Source organism: Anguilla anguilla, chromosome 10 (assembly GCF_013347855.1).
Source record: "Anguilla anguilla isolate fAngAng1 chromosome 10, fAngAng1.pri, whole genome shotgun sequence".
Lineage (NCBI taxonomy): Eukaryota > Metazoa > Chordata > Actinopteri > Anguilliformes > Anguillidae > Anguilla > Anguilla anguilla.
The window spans coordinates 45,138,618-45,162,590 of NC_049210.1; the positions used below are offsets into that span (position 1 = coordinate 45,138,618).

Here is a 23,973-nt window from a genome sequence, read left to right on the forward strand (position 1 = left end):
GAGGGGAGAGAGAGACAGAGAGAGAGAGAGAGAGGGAAGAGAGAGAGAGAGAGACAGAGAGAGAGAGAGAGAGAGACGAGAGAGAGGAGAGAGAGGCCGACAGAGAGAGAGAGACAGTAATAGACAGAGAGAGAGAGATGGAAAGAGGGAGAGGAAGAGGGGGGGGGGGCGGGGGGGGGGACAACGGTGACCTGGGAGCACTTCTACAGAGTCAGATCCGAGGCACTCTTTGGGTAAGTGTCTCTCTCTCTCTCACTATCCCTCTCCCTCCCTCCCTCCCTCCCTCCCCCCCCCCCTCAGTCTCTTTAAATAATCATCTGGGTGTGCATTATTAAGTGTTCCTGTTCGGGCGCAGACCGCTTCGGGACAGAGTGACGTAACTGAGGCCGTCTCTAATCGCTGGATAGAGCACAAGCTGAGCTCACACAGGCCTGCGTTAGAGGCTAAACAAATGATGTCGCGGCACAAACAGACCCGTACCCAGAATTTATGGCGCACGCAGCAAACGGCACCATGCTGTACCTTCAGTGCAGCCAGCCTCCAAGACAGTGGTAACCAACCCTGCTCCTGGAGATCTACCATCCTGTAGGTTTCCATTTCAACCCTAATTTGGCACACCTGACTCTACTGATTAGCAATTGAACAAGAGCTCCAGCTGTAGAATGAGGTGTGCTTTGGAATGAACCTACAGGATGGCAGATATCCAGGAATAGGGTTGGGAACCAGCCCTCTAATAGATGCTCAACAATAAAAAAAGAACACCAAACAGCTACAACACCCACAACGATCAAAGACAACTGAAAAAAAATCAATTAGTGAGAAGTAAGAAAGAAGAAACGCAGACATGCTACCCAGAGAGTCAGGGAAGTATTCACACTTTAAAAGGTCAGAAATAAGTGCTTTTTCACCCTATCATGTGAAAAGGGCAGGGAAATATGAGATTTGGTCAAACATTTGTCCTCTGTCCTCATTCAAATTGCCAACATTTTTTATTCCACCATTCAAACACTTTCAATCAACATCAGTTCTGTGCTCTTATACTAGAGTTGTATGCCAAGAAATCCCAGATATTACAACACTGCCATTTTTATTATGATATTAATATTTCAATGATCCTGCAATGATTCTGACTTTTATCAAAACATTTTTTCTGTATACCATTTGCAAAAAACAAAAAAACAAAAAAAAAAAAGAACAGGCAATGCAGATGTTGTGTTTGTTTCACAGTAACAGACTGCTAGCAGGACACTGTTTTTATTTTATTTTTTTATTTATTGATTCATGGCATTCGCTCGGTCTATTTATACGGGTCTGACTCATCCTCTGGTCAAAGATTTCACACCGGAAACCTAACAGCTTCCTCCCGTTCGGTCCCCGGTTCCTCCATCACCGAAAACGGTTCGGCGCGATTAGAACGCCCCGCCCCCTCAGCAGGCCGACGGAGAGGGCTGAGACCGGCAGAGCACACTGAGACCGGCAGAGCACACTGAGACCGGCAGAGCACACTGAGACCGACAGAGCACACAGCCACCGGCAGAGCACACTGAGACCGGCAGAGCACACAGCCACCGGCAGAGCACACTGAGACCGGCAGAGCACACAGCCACCGGCAGAGCACACTGAGACCGGCAGAGCACACAGCCACCGGCAGAGCACACTGAGACCGGCAGAGCACACAGCCACCGGCAGAGCACACTGAGACCGGCAGAGCACACAGCCACCGGCATCGTTCTCTGAGAAAACGCGTGTGTGTTTAAACAGAGAGAGGCGAGCGCCAACTGGGGATTCGGTAATCCCATGCGCGGCTGAACGATATGCATTAAAAAAAAAAATTAATTTAATAAAAAAATATGCAATTGGGTTATTCCCAAAACATACCCTCAGCTCAGAATACATATTTTGGCAGATGCTGATTTTATTCACAATTAAAAAATCAACCCAAAAAAAGGCATGCGTGCAGTCAAGGCCACAGTATGACTGTATGGCGTTCAGGCAAACGCCTCAAAACCTTAACGTGTTTTTCCACTAATTACTCAACGTTATGGAGCGAGGTCCATGTTATAATGTTCTGTCACTGGATCTGAAATATGACACCAAATCAGAGAGTGCGGTTTCAATATTTAGTCGAGGCAAAGCACTGCACACACAGATCTTAATTTAACACAATTCTTTTTTCAAAGTCGCCAATGTAGACAATACATAATGCCTTTTATGGACATGTGTTGCGACTCAGAAGAAAATTAATTACAGGGATAAGCCATCTGCTTACTGGAGCAGACTCCTGATACAATACGCGCGCAGTTCTAGCTTACGCGATTGCTTTGGCACACGTGCCGTATAGCATCTTTGACAGCGCTACCTGTGCTGCAGCCATAATCCAAGCTGTATTCTGCCAGACAAAAGATGCTCACAATGGGCGAGAGGACACAAATGAATGCCTCTCACATCCTCCACGATAGCGGGGACGATGAGGAAGTTGCTGAAATGGAGAAAGCTTTTCAAAGGGGTGTATTCCATCCACCTAGAACCTTTGTCAGAAATTTAGATGAAAACATATCCCTGTTGTCCTCATCCACATAATTTAAGCCTGAAACGTATGATAGATAGCCAGGCTAACACATCCATTGTTAAAAATATAATTTGAGCAATAAAGTCTGTACACAAAATTTATTCTTTTCCCTCAAGAACTAAAACAGCGAATAGGCTTTTGTCGCCAAAAACATCACTACCTATAACTAAGACGAGCTCTTGTGCTAGCAACTTAAAAATATTAACTGAATGTATGGCCTGTTTTAGATCAAGTTTTGTCCTTGGAAAAATCCATGTAAAAATGAAAAATGTACACATTTTTTTACCATTTCCAGACTTTAAAACAAACACCAAGAGAACAATGCACACATTGTCCTGCTCTAAGATAATACTCCAAAAATGTAAAACATATTAACCATAATAACCATATGTATCTGGGAAGAACCAGGTGTAAGTCCATAATAAGGACATGGTCTTCTTGTTTTCACACGGTGCAAACATTTGTCGTTTTATTACACACAAAACCAAAGATAGGAAAATGAATTAATCAACATGCTGCGTGGAAACTTCCACCAGACACAATTCAGTCAGCGCAGGCAATTAAACCCAGACAAAAGCACTTTGTATGAATGGAAGCAGAGACAGCTACATCACAGTGTACCTGAAACACGTCAAAAATAAATGAGGATGTAGCACTTGCTCTGTTGCCCCGCTCAACACCTGTAAACAATCACGTTGCCATGAGAAGTTTCACGCTTACAGAATACCTCAAAGTACCTTGGCAAGCGGCAGGGGGTGTGCAGAACGAGACAACCTCACTCAAAATCTTTTGCCAGCTAATAATTTTTCTATGAGTTTGGAGGCATAACCTGTTGGGACACCTCAGAAATTCCCTGTACTATAATTTGGGTTCACTGAATTGTGTGGGGCCCTGCGATAGATTGGTGGCCTGTCCACTGTGTGTTCCTCCCTTCTGCCCAGTGCACGCAGGGATAGGCTCCAGCACCACCCGCAACCCTGCCCAGGACAAGCGGGTATAGATAATGGATGGACCCTGCCCAGGATAAGCGGGCATAGATAATGGATGGACCCTGCCCAGGATAAGCGGGTATAGATAATGGATGGACCCTGCCCAGGATGAGCAGGTATAGATAATGGATGGACCCTGTTCAGGATAAGCAGGTATAGATAATGGATGGATGAATTGTGCGGGTGGGACAGTGCCGTACTGAATGTACTGAGGCCATCACAGCTGTGAGGGAGGGTGATGTCATTCAGATAGAGCTACACAGCAGCTAATGACCTTTAATACTCTCCAGTATTTAACTGCATGGTTAGCTACATGGTAACAAGCCTGCTTACTCTGTGGGCAGCCATAGTGAGATTCCCCATTCACTAATGTGTCTAGCTATCGACTTATGCATCTATCTATCTATCTATCTATCAATGCACATCTGTCTATGTATATGGTTCAACTGATATGGATTTAAATACCCACACATGAAAGCTGACCGTCTGCATTTTGTGTCATTTTCAAACCCAATGTGCCAAAACAGCGGTATACACAGACATAGCACAAAGAGTGAAAAGTGAATGCACTAGAAGAAGAAAAAAAAAAAAAAAGAAAAGAAAAAAGACTACTCCTGTTGTGCAGCAAGACCACCTGGTCCCGTTCCCAATTTTAGGGACTAAGCAGAGATCAGTATGCAGGATTCCGCAGCCTTTTACTCCACTGGCGGATAAATGGAATTTGCTGGCCGTACCTGGTGGGGGTGTTTTCGCAGTGCTGGGTGGTATCTAAGCGCTTCCCCACAGAGACACCGACTCACCTGGAGGGATGACGGATCCAAATGTCAAACGGCGCGGCGGTGAGCCCAGGCCGCGCCTGAACGCGGAATAACGACGTTGCCCTGGACACCAAACGGGGCGGCGCAAACACAGATTAAAGAGACGGCCATTACAGGACCTGAAGGGCTCGACAACATTCGCTGGAAATTCATTAGAAATGGACTTTGACATAAACAGCCAAGTGCCTGTCTGGCGAAGGATAGTTTATTTTTTTTATTTTTTTTAAAAAGATTAATGGCAATGGTCTCCACTCAAACAAAACTAGGAACTGCAGGCCAGTGACAAAATTCCCCTGCTCCTGGGTAGAGGACACTGTCACGAGTATTCATGGGTGAGTCGAATTTCAGTCACAAGGTAAAAAAAAAATCAGGGTTTTTTTCCAGCAGATTTCAAACCTGATCCTTTATCATGCAACGACAAAAAACAAAAAGTTAAGGGAAACAATGCAACGCTGTTTATATGTTCCCTCCCCCTGTTTCAGAAGTGAAGAACGACGCTTTCGTAGACAGTACAGAGAAAATGAAGCTCACTGTTCTGTTCAGACAGGGGTGTGTACTCAGGCTAGTGTTATGAGGGATCTCGCAGTGGTTAACCACAAGAGAAGTTCTCAAATGCACCCAAAGTGAAGCATCATGCAAAAACTAAACCACCATTTTGGTGGATAAAACCATTCTACAGTGAAGTAACTGGCAGTAAGCACAACACACTAGTGCCAAAAATGTCTTTTAAAAATCTCCCAGGTTCAACCCTACAAACTGCGCTCTGTCATTTAAACAATCTGAATAAGCAACTGTCAGATTGATTTCTCCTGGAACGTTTAAACCCCAACTTACTTTTGACCACTTAAAAGAACAGAGCGCACACAATCTGCGCCCTAATTGTATTAAAAAACGATTACAGAGCTAAATAAATATATCACTGAACAAAAAAGAACACCAAAACGATATCAAATACGGTCTTGTGGAACTTCAGGAATTTCAACTCCACACGAAAAATAAATGCTCCACACAAAAAAAGCCCTCCAAGCCAGAGAGACTGAAAAGGCCACTTTCTTTCTTCACTTTTCTTCTTTTTTCTTTTCTTCTTTCTTCCTATTTTCTTCTGCCTCTTCTTCTTAAGCACTCAATTTGACTGCATTGCCAGACTTAAATCTGGCAGGCTCACAGTCCATAATCTATGGCTCTTAAATTTAAAATAAAACAAGAAAGAAAGAAAGAGAAAAAGAAAGAAAGCCAGGCCAGAATGCATGGCCTGACACATGCTTTTCTGGACAGAGTCCTGCACAGAACGGCACAAAGATAAGCAGCTTACAAAAGCCGAAACAACAGCCTTTATTATATAATACGTGTATGCCAACAGACAAATACAGCCAATGCTCATTCACATTATACACGCTTCATTCAGAATCGGGACCGTGCCAAAGCGTAAAACAGTGGCATACGCACAAAATGCGGCCCCGTGTGTGCTGTGTTTTCACGTGTACAACATCATAATTGCTTTTTTTGGTCGTATACGGGGGTCTAGAATCTACACCAGACCGGAGAAAACGGCCTGCTTCTGTCTCAGGAGTACGTTCCACTCCAGTAATTTTATAGTCCTTGCGAAAGAGGACTCTACTGAGGGGCGAGCAGTTTCCCAAACGGCTACAGCTCTCCTTAAAGACCAGATAAGAAACACATCTACATTCTTGTGCAAGTCTCTGTCATCCTCCCTTCCTGGCCCAGCCACACATGAAACAAAGACAACAATGATCCTATTGTGGGTTGTTTTTTCCCCCACTGAACTTTCAGCAAGCTTGCGACTGGGCTGCTAAAAAAAAAAAAAAAAAAAAAAAAAAAAAGTGCATACTCGTCCTAATCCGGACAATCTAAGCATTAACTAATCTTCCTTTCTGGAGAGAATGTTCCGGGAAGCATGTCTAACCACGACAAGTCCTTAACGCTGGCTGGAGAGAGCACAATCAAAACAGATTAACGCTTTAATTCCGCAGAGACGAAGGGGAGAACAAGCGCGCCATTACCATAAGCCGCAGTGAAGCGGCGAAGGGGAGCTCCGCCTGATCAGGCTACAAACGTGCGCTCGCTCCAACTGCCAGCTTAGCAGCCCTTTCAGCGTCGGCGTTGGCGACCACGGTGGCGGCGACGACGGCGGCGGCGGTGGCGGGCCCGGGGACAAAGCGCCGCGGTAAAAATGCCAGAAGCCGCGACACGCCGAATTCCGTTGTCGTCGCCGCCGCCGCGCACGCACAGGGAAATGTGCGGGCCTCCATTTTGAAACGCTGGGCCATTGTCTGCGATGTGCGGCGTGACCCGGGGGGGGGGGCATGGGGGGGGGGAGCCGCCATTCATAACCGCAGAAGAACCGCTCTTGTGTGGGGGGTGTGGGGGTATGGGGGAGGGGGGACTTGAACGATCGCCTAGGCACCCCTCCGGATCCTTCTGGAATGCAGATGCCACAGCGTTGGAGAGCCAGAGACCGCAATCCGCCCCCCCCACCCCCCATCCCGTTTATTTATTTATTTTTACAGTAGACTTGTGGGAAATGGGTGGATATTTGACCCGCTGGACGCCCAGCGCCGTAGGCCAGAAGGGGGCGCTCCTCCGTCGGAAAAAAAAAAAACATCAAAACCGCGACCGCACTACGTTTCGCCGAATTATTTCTGCGGAATCCGTCTAAAACAGAAAAGAAAAACGAGCTTCTGCCTTCAGCTCTTCCGCAGAGCAAGGCTACGCGCCTAAACGCCGAGCTGTCTGTCCGTAATTTCTCGTCGCCCGTGTCACTTTGCGATGCGAACGCTAAAAAATTCCACGAGGCATGCAAATAATTCTCAGGCGACGGCCTGTCACAGTACAGGAATGAGAATTAGCGCCGGTCCACACCAAGACCAATGACAACAGACAACAAATCTAAATGCAATGAGGACGAGAAGCGGATTTATAAATGAGGAAAAAAAAGAAAGACTGCAAAAACCAACATGAATCAACAGTGTGTGCAGACAGATTAAACAACCCATTAAACAGACAATAAATAAATGTATTTTACGCCATTTAAGCTGCATTTTACAGATTCACATTTTTCACGTTTGCTAATGCAGGCAAGGCATTGTGGGTAAAAGCTGGAGACCCCTCTTGTGAATGAATGCATTTGCATACACCGCAAATGTTCTTCACCTCCCTCTCTATACGTCAGTCGAGGCTTTCTTCTTCGACATTGCTATAGCAATGGCACTAGGCCACAGCTAGCAACAGCAAAACCATGGCAACGAAATGCATTAATAATTTGGCAACTGTATTTGAATCAAACAACCGCCCCCCTTCCCTTCTCGATAATTTTGGCCACCCATGGATCAAGCACCACACAGGAGCAAGCCGTAACAATACGAACACACAAAACCAGCGAGTGATCTAATCAAATGTTTTATAGAAAATAAACCACACATTGTTCCCCTGCAATCAGCAAACCTCAATTACATGATTAAGACCTGATTTGGAATGAGGACCTGGATCCTGCAAATCTCAAGTACACAACGGTGGGCTTACAGAACTTCACAGAACAAATCAGCGAAGGGAACAAAAAAGGTTTCTTTAACGTGACAAACAGTGCGGAACTTTCTATGGACCAACATCCATTAAAGCAAATCCCTAACACGCAAAGCTTACAGGCCAGCAAACAACCGAGTGCAGAGTGGCTGTGGAATTTCTCGGGGCTCTCTCTAAAGAAAGAACTCACTGTCAACTTCAATCACAAACTCCTCAGATTAAATTAACGCTGGTGAAGAAGTAAAATCGCTCAGTGGCGAACCAAAACCATTGCACATTCAAAAAAAGTCAGAGCAATTCAGCCGAATAACCCCACCTAGCCAAACTGGCAAGCTGTGGTCACTACACGACACCAACCCTAAGCAAACTTGTACGTGTTGTTCTCTAATTGAAAGCCTAATTTATGTACAATTGATACCTAAAAACGTCTTATTTGGCAAACTATGAAACAATGCTGCAGCAGTGCAGTGACACAAGCTGGTGGGGCACAATCCACAGGGAAGAACTCAAGGGGCCAGGCAGACTCCTCCCAAAGATATTTATTATTTATATTGTTTACTGTTGACATTATTAATTATTTGGGGCACGTCTCTGGTTCAAACAGTATTATTTATACGCAGGGTTTAAAATTTTTTTTTTTTTTTTTAATTCTCAACTTCACTTTTATCATCCAACCCTGGAGTGTCAATCAAGTCAAGATTTTTTTTTTTTTTTTAAATACAAGATTTTCACAATTTTTACAGTCGATGCCTTCCATTCCCTTTGATGTCCTCGACCTGTTAACGTTCAATAACACATCCCATAATTATTCATGAAAATACGAAATTAACCCTGTGAAACCCTGTCACTTCACTACAAGTCCTCATTCTCCCTCTTCGTCGATTCTGCCCACACACACACACATACACAGACACAGAAGCAGGAACGCACGTACACACACACACACACAGTAATTCAAAATATTGATGTTCTATAGCCCAATAACAGCAAAAAAAACAACTCCAGTAAGCAAGTGGGATTAGCCTGATAAAAACAGCCTTTATTTAGAAAAAATAAAAATTCTGAAATTTCAAATAACATTTTAGCTCAAAGTCTTTCATACTGATAAAAGTTTACACGCTTACGTATTCCAGCATGGCAGAGCCTACTATGTTTTTACTCACTTTTAGATTAAAAACATTGCAGAGGCAATACAGAGTCTTTTACGGACTCTTTTACCTTTTAAGATATTTTAATATCTACTGTGCTATCAGGGAAAAATAAAATCAGGGAAATGGCAGTATATCCAATCAGTGCACTCCAGATTAATTTACTCCACCCTTAGGCCAGCGAGTGCATACTAGAGACCTCAAATGAACTCACCCCAATAAAACTAGTCCACAGTATCTCCTTTTGTGAACCATCCAAAAATTGTGACTGTAGACTTGTTTACTATTTGGAAAATGGGGTAAACAACCTGACCTTATTTTGTGACAAAAAAAATCCCATAATCTGCACCTTGCATCGAATTTGTAAGAATAAAATGGCAAAATGCATACAACACAATTCTTTGTTCATGGCAATGTCAGATAAACACAGCATCACTGCATTTTCTAGTCACTGCAGTCTCTAGTCCTTGAAATCATAGAATATAATCTGCCTACCAAAGTACAGAAATATGTCATTTACATCATTCATAGGAGAAGAAAAATTTCACCATTTTAGGTTTTACAAAAAGATACTCTCTAGCCTGATCAAAACTTGGTATGTAAAGGGGCACAATCTATTTGTAAATGAGAGAACATGTAAATGAAATACAATTTTAATATGCATTAACTAAAAAAATAATTTGCAAGCACAAATATTCGAACTACCACACTATACTCTTTAAATATCCAAATACAGGAAGAAGTGCTCATACCCGTATACCAAGTCAATTTAAATACCACCCTGAATAAGGATTGCATGAACTCCTGAAACCCGTCGTGAGTGATTTCTGCGTAAACACTGCGAGCGTATTTGTGAGCGTGCAGTTGCACGTACTTGCAGGGCAGACCTGACAACCTGTACCGAGAGGCAATCCAGAGAGCAATTTGAATAAATTATCCTCCTGAGGTGACCAACAAGAGAAAGAAAAAAAAACGGAATTCTGGAGGCGCTCACAACCGCGTGCGTCCGCGCGCCAAAAAAAAAAAGGACCCCCAGGCAAGCTGTTAAGAAAGAAAAAGGCAAAGAGCTGAAAAGAAGCGCTGGATCGGGGGGTTAGATGAGGGGAGAGCAGAGGAAATCAATGGGCAAGGCACAAAATGTGACATCACCGGCCGGGACGCAGAGACCATTACACCAACTGGGCCGTGCACATCGGCAGAAGAATGGATAATCGTGGAACAATGGGAGCACAGAGCAGGATCCCCGAAGGACAAAAACGAATCACCCGGGAGAAGCCAGCCAGAAAGACGGGAGCAAAAAGCATTCGAGGGAAAGAGGACCGGGACGAGCCACGGGACAGGCAGTTTATTGTGGAGCCCTACGGGGACTTAACTCTCGCGCAGCGGTGGACTGACACCGTCTGATAAGGCTGACGCGCTCGCGTGAGCACTAATGGCGCGCAGAACACAGGAGGCATTGCTCCGGCCCGCAATTGCATCCGCTCGCTCCCTCGCTCAGCGAGAAAACAAAAAACTTTGTGTGCCGACGTCAAACCGCAAGTGTACCCAATACGTTCTTCTGAGCGTCGAAAAAAAGCAGTGACAACACGGATCTGTTGCAGCATTAAAATGAAGGATTCCGCTGAAAGAAACGTAAATCACATTCCAGTCAGACAAACTGAAATATTGTCATAAACAAATTTGAGGGGATACATTTTCAGCTACACGTAGCAGAAAATTAGTTCAGTATTCCAACAAGTAGGCTAGCCTACATTCTACTGGCATTTCGTTTTAATCACATTTTATCATGTGAAAACGAATGCTTCCCCAGCAGAATTAGCATTGAGCACATCTAATCTAAAATACCTAGTCTTCAAGAATGCTTGTGTTGGAGGCTCTTTTCTTTTTCATTCCAACCAGTTTCTTGATTGAAGTTATTGAAAAAGTATAAGTTTCATAATTTTGTGCCACAACTGATTTTAACCTTTTCTTTGTATTTAACTATTCATTCTCTGTTAAAAAACTAAGTAAATAAATAAAATAATTAATCACTGATTTCATCTGTAGCCTAGATCTATTGCAATTAAGCAGCCTGAAATGTAGCCTACCCTCTTTCGAAAGAAACCCCGTTCCACAGAATATTACAAAAAAAATAAAAGCATTAGTTGTTTTAGAATTGATGACTGGCTAATAATCCTAAAGTAAATGTGGAATACTTGTTGGCAACGTCACACTCTCTGTTGCCCGCAAAACGCGGCTTTAAGAGAGTGAACCTCACCGAGGTTATGCCTCATTAGACAGTAAGTGCCTGATTAAAAACAATTAATGCTTGTTATACAACAGGAGTCGCAATTAAGGCTGGAATGAAAAGCAGCACACACAGGACAAGGGCTGGGAACTCCTGTAATAAAATAAATGAATGCTCTAGGCCTACCCTTAAGATGAATCACATTCTACAATGGCCAATTGGCAATTACGTGTTAATGTTATTTAAAAAGGACAATTGGAAAAAAGTGATATTTCACACGACAATTTGTTTTGTTCGGATACACAATGAAAATAAAATGGACAATGCTCAAAGATACATTCAGCGCGTGCAATCTGAGCAGCGCTTCACCCCTCAATGAATCCTACTTGCATGACGTAACAAGAGCTAAGCTCATTAGCGGTTTAATTTAAATGCCGAGGAGTCACAAAAAAGGCTACGTCATTTCGCAACTTTCTGTCTGCCGCGCACTCGCACACAACTTCCCAGGCAACAGACCCAGCAAAGTCATTTCAATTTAGTAGATGCGGTTGTATTATTGACAGGAGGGCGATATTTTCACGGGGGCAATAAGCGGCTTCTGTTGTCTCGTTGCTTCAAGGTTAATTGACAATCCTTTTATCCACCTGCTACCGTAAACAGTTTCTGGAAGCTGATCTGCTCTATAACTCGATAGGCGAGCCTTTCCGCGAGACAAGTTAGAATAGAACAGCCAGATTTCTTCTCCATCCTTCTGTGCCCTGAACACAGACAATAGCTCTAATTATTCCATTAGCACCGGTGCTCAGGGAAGTAGCCATACGGGTAATGAAACTCGTTCTTCCCGAGCGTTGAGCGCAACCCTAGCACGAGCTTTAAATTATAGGGAAAGGTGCCGTATCTGGGGGAATTCTTTCCGACGCTGCGGGTTTGTCGCTGCCGAAGCTCTCTCTTCATAACTTCCTACGGAGCTCTGAATGGGGCCTGCGGTGCAGTGTTTATCAGTGGCAAAGATGTCAGAACCACAGATGGCTTCCAATGAAATGATCACAGCGCCTCTTCACAAGTCAAAATTGGATATTTAATTGTGTTCTTTATCTCGAGGTGATAATAAATGAGGTCACAGTCTTCGCCATGTGAATTCCGACAAAGCGCTTCCGCTCCACGGCGGCTGAACCCAGAAAAAAACAAATTCCAATCAGCGCGCTTTTCAAGTCAGATGCGCCGATAACAATTATGAAGGTTTAGTGGGAAAATCGGATTAGGAAGCACTTTTGCGTAAAATGCCTGAAAGTTACAGATGAGACAAGGAAATTGCAGAAACCCCCCACACAAAAACAAAAAACAAAACAAAAAAATAATAATAAAAATACAAGACAACCACCATAGTCAGAAGTTAAGGAAATGTCACGTTATACTACACTTAGCATTCCGTTTGTTCTCACCCCTGTCTGGGTCATTTAAAGTCAAGGCTAGGGAGTGGGAGCAGTCGGCGGTCTGCAGTTTAATAGGGTAGAGTCAGCCCATATTAAACCTACAGGCATTCAATATTAAAGCCTGGCAAAAAAAACCTGGAATTTGATGGATTGTATTTGTTAAAATTCAGAGAGTTCGCCCCAGAAGACAAAAAGGAGATTCCAAATTCTAACAAAGTACACATAAAACCGAGTTCGTCTCGAACTTTCCCCGTGGCTACAAAACACACGGTTGTTAGACAACTCATCAACTTTTTAACGGTTCCTCCAGACGCTTCGTGCTTGCGAATGCAGCGCGCTTTCTCGTTTCACTACAAACGAGAGAAGTTTCAGATGTTGAGCTCATGGGCTCTTTGGAACCCGTCAAAGGATTTGACACATATTAAACATTGATGAAATCACAGGGCTGTGGCAGGGCTTCCCACTTAACCCAAATAAGCAAATGCCAAAAAAAAAAAACATTACCTCAGCAGCATGTATCCCCCACCTTACTGCAAATGAAAAACAATAAATTAAAAAACCATCATTTTAATCACATCTCGGTGCTAACAGATCCCGGGGGGGTCAATACCGGTTTGAACTTAAGCACCCGAAGCGCACCCTGGAGTATTTGGGCGGAAATGTGCACCGTGAACTCCGTCCGAGCTCCGCGACCCGGCTGGAAAGTGCGGAGGTCAGCAGAAACTTGCAGGCGCTGCCCTGCGTTGTCTCTCTCTCTCTCTCTGGCCTGCCGTTCAGCCCCTTCCGAAAGTAAACCGCCAACCCCGCCACTTCGCGAAGCCACCTGTCGAGCGATCTTCAACCGCCATCCCACTGCGGCGTCTGACTCACCCCCAATTAGTCATTTAATTATTACTAATTATGTGCAATCGCATGTCGATTCATGCGTTTATTGACATTTTATTCCACACATTTTTATTCAGGGCCTTTTTCGAGATGTGTCAATAAAACAATCCACGTTAACCAGTAGCAGTCAGTGATTTGTCAGTACATGATTTGATTTACAGCACAGGCCTTCCAGTTGTTGAAAATGTTTCCTAATATTTGTAAAAAAAACAATTAGCTACATGACACATGAATCATGATGATGTAAGACTAATACTAATAACAAAAGACTGTCTTCGAGCGCCACACAGAAAATTAACTTGGGCTATTTTTACTTTTAGGTTATTCTGTAAAACCAAGTGTTGACCCAGAGAAGTCTTTAAAAAGTTCTTTCTTCCATTCTCAAAAAGTTATTCTCAAATTGTTGCACAACACAAAATGGATTATGGTTGGACTCTCTTAACCTAAGTAGTCAACACTTAAACACAAGACATCCGGATATCAGCAGTATCAGGGAACTATACAATGAGTAAAAAGGCCTTTATAGATACCATGCACTTGACAACACTGAAACACTGAACTTCAACCTAAAATTCTGGAACTGGCTAACATTCATAAACAATTCATCCACCCAGCTCAGCTTTGTTTTAAAAGTTTATTTTGCTTTTGAAGCAAACGAGAGAACTGCAAACGTGTTCAATCCGGTAGAGCTGAGCTCAATGATTATTTCGTCCGAAGATTACTTTGCATCCACTAACTGTATTACTGCATATGAACCTGCAGTACAAGGTAACACCAGGGTGCTAAAGTTTTATTTAACTTTAATTATTTTATTTTATTTCTTTATGGTGGCGCAGGGACCAAAGGTGGATAGGCACACTATTTTAATTTTCTTTCCTTCTTTATTTTTACCCAGCCACATTCACAAATAGCAGGAAAAAAAAACCACAACGGAGCGTTTGTAGACCGCGATAAGCAACATCTCATTTAAAGCAACAAAATGCAATATGGCAGCCACTTTTCAAGTTGACATTTTCAAAGGCTTGCAATCAATCAACCATTAGACACGGCAGCCTATAATACCATTTGCTGTAACATTTTTCTAATTTACATTGGCTGGTTTCGCCATAACAGTTCCATGACAGATTATTAAATATGTGCATTTTTTAAAATAATAATTATATATTCTCGGGAGCTGCTATCTGAGTCATGCCAATCTTTTCAGGCATCACAAATGGACTCTGTCGAAGCTGGGACGTTGAAAACAAAATGGCCCCTTCACGCAAATTCAAGAGCGGTAGCTGACACGTCAAACACGTATTTGCACATCTCATTCACCTCTGTATCGATCCAGGTCACGTTCGGTATCTACACTACGGGTTGTAGTCCGTAAACAGACGAAGAATGCAACCCGTTAAGTATCCCAGTAAAAAGAAATTCATGTTTCCATTCCCTGAGGTCACAATGAAATTACCCCCTCATTAACCGCCACACATGGGCGTTACATTAGTCCTGAACAGTTCTGCACGCTCTCGAAGATTTGCTGGATTATGCATGCAGCAATGCTGCAGCTATGAGCTCTCCAGACTGCAGATGTATTGAGGCATTTTGTTAAAAATGAACAGCACAAGCAGTACTGACAGATCATCTGCGCTTGCAGCGATATTTCCAGTTTCAGTGGGGGAATAAATCTATTATCAAATGCATGACCCAGCTGTGGGCAATTTTTGTTCAGCATCTTATATGAAAAGACACGGAGCAGTAACTGAACAATCATCTGCAGAATTCCATAAGCAATCCTGCAAACGCTTAATTTCAAAAGACCTTTTATCCACACTCAGACATGAAAACACCCATAATAACTACGCCTGCAAAAAAAAAAATCATTGGCATCCAAAGCTGACATGAACAGAATGTTTGTCTTCTTTTAGGAACGCACAGAAATGCCGGGGCTCAGACTTTATAAATACCTAGCGATGATTTCTAAACCCAAGCCTTCAGCTTCAAAGCCAGGCTCGCAACTCTCAAAACATCAAATGTTAGATGCAACTTCTGCAACGCGAGGAGAGCTAGTCTATTCTGTAAACTTTCTCAGAAATACGCACTGCCTGTAATGAATGTTACAATACAGAGTGTCAACAAACAACATGTATTATAAATGAAAGGTTCTTCGGTGCGGGTATATTTAGAACGATGAGCAACGGATGATTCTAAGGGAGAAGAAAACAGGAAGAGAACACCCCCCCCCCCCCCCAGACCCCCCACCCCCACCAATACAATTCTTAGAACTATCTGCCAGCCTCCTCAAAAATAACATTCATCCGAGAGCATCTCCTGGCGTCTTTGCAGCAGGTAATTAAGTTGTGTTTGGAAATGCAACTACCATTATCAATCCAGTCATACCAGCTCTCCTTGCTTGCTCTCTTTCTGCACAGGTTATGAACCACAGCAATCGCATATGATCTTCACAGTGACTTATATTACCAAGTATCGAAAGCACAGTTGTCCTCCATCACCTCAGTCCAGTTGCTTTCTCACATAAACATTCCTCACATAAACATTCGAGTGATACTATCAGACCCGCACATTGCTTAAAACGCAGTGCGGATGACCACAGACTTCCTTCTGCAGTAATATTTTTTGTAGTGAAAGTAGCCTTTGTCAATGTTTCGCGTATTTAAAAACCCACTAATCCTTTGGATTCATTTCTCATAAAGGAAGCATTACTTTCCACATAACACATGCAAAAAAAGGCAATAAAAACCAGGTAAAACTAGTAATATGAGCAAAGTATTGATTATACAATGGCTACACGTGTAGGCCTTTTACATGTTTCATTTTCACCACATAGCTTACTGGAATTGTGTGGGAAATATGTTTTAGTGTACCTGTATATTGAGTGAACTATTAATATGCTGGAATTATTTCTTCTCTTGCGTTTCATTCTTTGTATAATTCATGCACATTAAAATATGTTTTTGTGTTATGGCTGTTTTTTCTTTTGAATAATACACATTTTAAAAAATAAACAGCTGGGCTTAGGGACCTCCATGTTTTCTATCCCAAAAGCATTGCGTGCCTGTTTGGCATTATGATTTCTTGATGTCAAAAACGTACTTGCAGAAATTGGAAAAATCAAGAAAGGAAATAGGAATCACCAAACACTGATTTGTAGAATATGGGCCAGAAGTGCAAATTCAATGTCTACATTATCAGAAGCAAGATAAATATAACACATATTCTATCTGAATAACATACAGGCAATTCATCTCCAGCTGAGATTGTGAACAAAGCCCTTTCACACTGCCTTTGATATGTAGCAACAGCGCCCCCTGTCGAGAAACAGAAGCGTAGCACTTTGGCAATAAACTGTGGCAAACTGTCGCTACTGTTTCCATATTACCTTGGCTGGCTCCAGGCTTTTATTTAATTCCCACCAGATGAAATGTCATTAGATTCAAATAAATGAATCCCTGTTTTAAGAAATGACACTCGCACAGGAGAGATATCCACGCTCATCCAGGGTATCCCCAACAGCTTCCCAGACAGACAGAAGAGAAATTATCGGCTTGCTAATGCATGAGAACCGAACCGTTCTCGGTCTTACGGTTAGCTGAATGCGTGACGTGTGAAATACACAAGTGGCGTACGTTTTAAAAAGGCTAAATTGCAATATCGCGCAGCCTAAGCGCCATGGTGATTAGGCTTTTGTAAGTACACAGGCACAGCGTGCATCGCTGCCCCACGAACACCCGGCAGCCGCACCGCGTTGAGTCGGCAGCAGGGGGGTAAACGGGGCACCGGGCGAACCGAACGCCATCGCCACGGCACGAAGGAACCCATCTCCCCGAGTCCAGCCAGCGGAGCTGCGGGCCTGATTCACTCTCCTGGGGGGGGTAGGCTGGGGTGGGGGGGGGGGGGGGTCAGGTTATTATGACAGCTCCCTCATGCAGCTCTCTGCAGCGTACGAGCGGGCAGGATGCTGCGGGTGGTCCATTCATCATCAAAGACGGGCCTTTGGTTCTGATCCAGTTGTTGACCGTGCAGAACCCGCAGAATCGCCGACCGACCGACCGACCGTGAATGAAAAAAAAACCCCGAGGCTATCGGGGGAAAAGCACCTGACGCCGTGTCTAAGAAGCCTGATCCCGCGTCTGCTTACCCAGCATGTGAGTCGCCAGGTTTATCCGCGGCGGATTAGCGGGAATGCTCGGCGAGCCGGGCGGGGCGGGGGGGTGCGGGGGGGGGGGGGGGGGGGCGGCCGCGTGGTCCCGCCTTCTCCGTGCGCGCGGAAGGCCGTCGGTGGGCGTGGCCCGGTCGCGGGCGCACGGACCTGTTTCTTGCGGACGAGCGGAGACCTTTCACACAGGCAGCGCTGTAGCCCGGCCTCTGGAGACCGCTATTAACGAGCTCTCCCCTCCACACCCCCTAACGCACCCCTGCGGGACACGCGCAGAATTAGCATCCATTTGAAGGCGGGAGGAGCTCCCTGTAGGACGCGCAGAGTAAACAGCCTTGTTTTGTGTGTGTGTGTGTGTGTGCGTGCGTGCGTGCGTGTGTGTGTGCGTGCGTGTGAGAGAGTGTGTGTGAGTGTGTGTGCGTGCGTGCGTGTGTGTGAGAGAGTGTGTGTGTGTGTATGTATGTGTGTGTGAGTGTGTGTTTGTGTGTGTGTGTGTGTGTGCATGTGTGTGTGTGTGTATGTGTGAGTGAGTCCGTGTGTGTGTGTGCGCGTGCGTGTGTGTGTGAGAGTGTGTGTGCGTGCGTGCGTGCGTGTGCATGTGTATATGTGTGAGTGTGTGCGTGCGTGCGTGCGTGCGTGCGTGCGTGTGTGTGTGTGTGTATGTGAGTGTGTGTGTGTGAGTGTTTGTGTGTGTGTTTGTGTGCGTGTGTGTGTGTGTATATGTGTGTGTGTGAGTGTGCGTGCGTGCGTGCGTGCATGCGTTTTGTTTAAATTCTCTGGATTATTTCGGTGTAAAGGACGCAGTCTTTACCTCGGCCTCCTCCCCGCCGATCCCCAGCTCCAGCACGGCGTGCGGCGACTTGAGCTTGGCCTGCGAGGACTGCGCCATCTGCAGGTCCAGCTGCCAGCCCACGTGCTCCAGCTGCAGAACAAACGAGACCGGGTCACAACCCAGCACACGGCTGGACCGCGCATGGGCGTGCGAAAACCCTGGCCAATTTTGTTACGGGGATCAGCCAGTGCTAGTGTCTGTACGACCAATGGTGTAACTTCATCACTCACTCGGTCACTCGGTCACAGACATTCGCGTTTATAGGGCTGGCCCCGCTGTTGCGGTCCAGCCAAAAAAAGAGACGTTTCGCTTCAGCCTCGCGGCTACGCAGCGTGTGGGTTTCCTCGCAACGGTTAGATAGATCAATTCCTTGGTAATATTATTCTTTGTAACCATTTGTAACACAAATTTGTATTTGTATAATTGATTTCAGTAACACTTCAGCCTAACCGACGGCTTAATTGCTATATGTAGCCTGCATAAGTCCCACGTATACAGGAAAGCCCAGGAGAGTGCTCTTCTGCTCACTTTACAAACCAGGATGAAAGCAGCATGCTGGACAGACAAGCAAGCAATCCAAGAAGTGTTTTTATAGAACACACAGCTAGCTTTAGAAGCTAGGACAGCATGCACATTTGACACAGAAACACTTTCAGCACAAAACATCGCACCACATCACAGGATCCGGGCGCAATTAACACTCCGCAGAGAACCATTTCATCCTGTCAGTTTCACTGCTGATACATTCATAGAGAGTTAAAAAAAAAAAAAAACATGAATGGAAAAACACTGTCAGGCAACAGGCTCGGGGGATGTTATGTATGGGGGTTACCTAGTCCAGGAAACAGGAGACCATGGGGGTGATAAACACCTGATTTACTGTCAGACGGAGCGTCCACCTGCCCCGCCCGGGATGATGGACTAACAGACCGGTGAGGAGGAACAGCATTAAGTGTTTTACGGGGCACTCGCCGACACATTAAAAAGTAAGGCAACCTGGCGCGCCCATCCCGGTGGTGATATAGGAGGCGTGAGAAGCGCGGTTTGCACGGGGGGGGTGGGGGGGGGGAGCCGCACGAGCACTCCGAACCTCCGCCAAACGCCATCGTCCCGGGCGCGCCCTTCAGGTGATTCAGGTGAGTCACGTTTTAGGACTATTCTCCGCGGCGTGCCGGTTTTTCCGTCTGAAACCGTGTCGGGTTTCCGAGCCGCGATGACACCACGGGTCCTGGTTTTTTTTTCGTTTTCTTGTCCACCTGTGATGACATCATTCTCGCCAAAGGGAAAACGCGCAACCCTAAACGGCAGACGTCACCGAACAGAAAACCCAGCCGCAGGTGCACCTGGGGTCGCCAGGTGAGCTTAGTCACGTCTGCTTTTCAAAGGCCCGAGAGCTACAGATCTATCCGAGCGACAGCGGCCTGGCGGGTCAGGCGTACCGACGCCGCTACGCTATTACACCCCCGAGCGAAACACATCAGCAGCTAGGCAGCTCAGAGCTTCTGAAATATGCCTGTTTTCGCTTTTTTAAAACTTTTTTCATTGTACCATTTCATCAACTAGTGTCTTGTATTTAACAGTCACAATAACTTCGATACAACCATTTTTAATGCACAAACAATTATAAGAGACATAAATAAAGGAACATACACAAGGTTATAACATATTCAAGACTCACAAAATAAAAAATGTAGAAAACAAACAGGGAAAAGTATATAAAGACATACAAAAAATATAAAAATCCTCTACATAGCCCTGGCTCATACACTTTGCTATACTGCTATTATGAAGCCTGTATGACGCACCACACTACATTCATCCAATAGCCTTGTTTACAGGGACAACACACTCATCCATCTAATACATACCCCATTCAGGTATTCATGAACAAGGTTAACCCTCTTACTATATGGCCCAGATACTTGCTATTCCGCCCGGCAACCCAACCTCCAGCCAATGAGGTTACGGACAGTGAGACACGGGGAGCCAGCGTACCCTGCTTCGATCCCCAAACCCACATCCCTCTCACCTTCTTCGGGGCGAATATCCCGTGCCGGAACTTCTCGACGGTGTCCGGCCCCGCAGAGGCCCAGGCCTGGGAGAGGGCGTCGACCTTGTCGGGGTCGAGATGGACGCCTGCTAGCTGCTGCTGGAGGGCGGCAGGTTTGACGTTATGGTAGGCCGCCTGCGGGGGGGGGCGCGGGGGGGGGGGGGGGGGGGGGGGGGGACAGGTTCAGTGGGGACAGCTGACAAGGCCCGAACATTTCAGTTCTCCATCAACAAAAAAAAAAACACACATAAGTCTACCATTCCAGACCAAAAAGTGTACAGAGTAAAAAAAATATTATATATATGGAGGAGATAAAAGCAGCCTGCCATTGAAAGTAATGTTTTACTGCACACAGCAAACCAAAAAAATATATAAATAATGTTACTTTCAATACAGTTCCCATAACCTTGGGAAGACAGAGATGTAAAAGAATATATATAACAATGTGAAGCTTCAATCTGGAAACAGTACATGGCCAACTGTGTATAAGAGACTGCCATTATTAAGAAGATATCTACCTGACTCTCTTTCATTTCAAGGACAGAACACTTGCAAAATCTATTCGCTAGGAGGACGATTAAATCTTCTCAGATGATTTCTTATGGTAATGATGAATATTTTCAGTATTTCATATCAGTTATTCCTCAGCAACGATCAGAGAGATTTTATAGTACAGAGAGTACACTGTGCCCGATCCAAATGTCAGGCTGGGCCAAGATCAGGACGGAACCGTCGAACCTGACCAAATTCGTCTAATTTGAGGCTGAAAGCCTTTTTAAAGCAGCCATCACTGGCTAAAGGGTAGAATTTAGAACCATCGATGCGTTCCGGTGAGATGCTCTTAGCTTCCGTTTCAAAAAGTCAGCCTCCGTCGCTGATACAGGATTTCCCGTGGAGGAGAGCAATACTACGAGGCGTGTGCTCTGTCGGCAAATTGATGGATTTTTCAAGCAGGATGCAGCCGGAACAAAGGCTCAAATCTATTACCGCGAAGGCTTGTAAACCTGTCCCCTCTGCCCACGGGCCTGTGTGATGTCGCCTAATCAGTGGCATCTACGTATTCAAAGTATAACAGCCACCAGCATGCTGGGACTTCTCACAGAGCAGAGAAGGGATTCGGCTGCAAGAGCTCATCTCCCCTACGAGCACTTCAGACTTCAGTGCGATGAGAACGAGGGGCAAAAGGTAAGAGAAATCAAAAGCGTGAGCCCAAATCGAGCCGGCAGCCATGACACCTTGCAGCCTGTGCTCGTCAGACAGCTTAAGCTGAGCAGAGCTGGGCTCGTCAGTGCATTGGGGGGGGTGGGTGGTAGGGGCTGGGGGGGAGAGATCAAAGAAAAATCTTTGACAAATCACATCTGTGGTTTTCATAAACATGTGGTTTTCACAGAAACGGATGAGTAGGAGGAGGTTTGCCTTCCCTGACAAAGTAAAAATTAATTTAAAAAAAACGGAAACCGCACCTCAGTGGGTCGGGGCAGTCGCAGGACGAGCCGGCAACGCCGTGTTCGCACAGCACCGGCTCGGCTCAACCAATCAGGCCGGTTAATCAGGCCTCCGTTTAACCGGCTAATGGAAAAAAATCATCGGCTCTCCACAGGCGGCTGACACACGGCGGCCGCTCGCCTACAAAATGGCCGCCATGAAACGGACCGCGAGCGTCCGAACCGACCTTCCCCGTCCCGCGTCCGGCGAGAGGAGACGGTGAATGTCATCGCCGCCATCACGCGCTTCCAAAGCAATTTCTGCGGAACAGATTTTGAGTAGACATTTCCCCCCCTCCACTGCTTAACAGCTAGCTAATTTGTAGCAACATCAATGCTTCAGATTCGCCCATTTAGCTGCGATTAAGCTTTGTTTATGTACAGTAATATTCTGCAGGCCCAGAGACATAATGGTAGCATAAACGACCGACGCAATAACTATTTATCAAGCCTGCCTTTCGATCGGAGCTGTCATTTACCAACTTGACGATGCATCGGATGAACTGGAAACACTTTTCCTCCCTCTCCCTTTTGGTTTCATAAGCTTCTAGCATCCCATGATTCACCTTGCCGTTCACCCTGCGATGCCACCCACTGTCTGCATTTCGAACCCGGGACTGGGGGGCAACAGCGCTACTCACTGCACCACCATGCCGCCCCCAGGACTTTGAATCAAGTCAAAATGACACACGAATGACCTTGTTGCTCATATCTTTGTTCAATGCCTTTACCTTACATACAGTACACAGCCACTAAAGGAACATCATAATAATGTAAAAATGAGCATAACCTGCAGCGCGATCGCCTGTGATGTTGGTTAATCCAGGGTGCCCACTGATTTCAAGACAATATTTTCCAGGACACACGTTTTATGCGAGGAACATCAGTAATATACTGAGGGGGAGACTCTGATCCTGGACCGGGGGTGGGGGGGGTTGGGGTTGAGACACTCATTACAATTGTGGATGGGTGGGGGGGAATGGGGGGGGGGTGTATTTCTGCAATCGCAGACTTTGGGGAGTGGGGGTAGATTGCAATCTCAGACCAGAGAACCTGTGGCTTTGACCTAAACACTAAAAAATACTTTCCCAGGCAATTTTCTCAGTTCTCATTTCGTGACTGAAAAACCGCATTATCAAAGTCCCCCAGGTTTTTGGAGGGCAGGGGGGAGCGCTGGCACCCGAAGGCTCTCTCGCGGGGGTAGGGCACCCCCCCTAGCCTCGGCCCACTGACCTGCTCCAAAATGAAAGAGATGGTTTCCAGCACCAGACCCAGGGCCTGCTTGTCCAGCGACAGCGCGCTCTGTAATTTCTCCTCCTCTTCCTCGCTGAAGGACCGCTCCGCCTACGGGGGGGGGGGGGGGGGGGGGGGGGAGACACGGGAACATCAATCACCGGCGACGAACTTCGAGGCCCGGGCCGAGCACGGGGAAAGAGGCGAGCTCTGACTGCAGCCGGAGACCGAAGAAACCTCATCAAAACCTAATCTAATCCAATCAGATCTGCTGTTCCCTGGAAGAGCGCTGAGCCGCGCAGGCTGACTGCGAACACAAACACACCCGCCCCGATACGCCGCAGGGTTATTAGAGCAAAATGAATTGAGCAGTGGGGCTCGTGGGGGATGTACGCAGCCAAAGCACCTGCTCATTCAGTACAGCACCGCCGCAGTCCAGGGGCATATTTCAACAAAGCTGGATCACTGAGTTAGCTGGATAACTGCGCTGAGCAGAACCTGGAACCTTTCACCAGATTTGTGAGGGTTCCCAGTTTTACTCTGTGTTGTTATCCAGCTAACTTAGTGATCCTCCTTTGTGAAACAGGGCCCTTGGGGGTATTTCAC

General features: G+C 45.7%; 1 protein-coding gene across 1 annotated transcript in view; it reads right to left on the minus strand.

Annotated features, from left to right (window-relative positions):
• commd10 (COMM domain containing 10) overlaps positions 1-23,973 on the minus strand; it is a 54,091-nt gene that overhangs the window by 27,362 nt on the left and 2,756 nt on the right. The window contains exons 3-5 of the mRNA XM_035380160.1: positions 23,368-23,478; positions 20,630-20,785; positions 18,580-18,690 (exon numbers count right to left, since the gene is read on the minus strand). Coding sequence (XP_035236051.1) covers positions 18,580-18,690; positions 20,630-20,785; positions 23,368-23,478 — 378 coding nt within the window. The remainder of the gene's footprint in view (positions 1-18,579; positions 18,691-20,629; positions 20,786-23,367; positions 23,479-23,973) is intronic.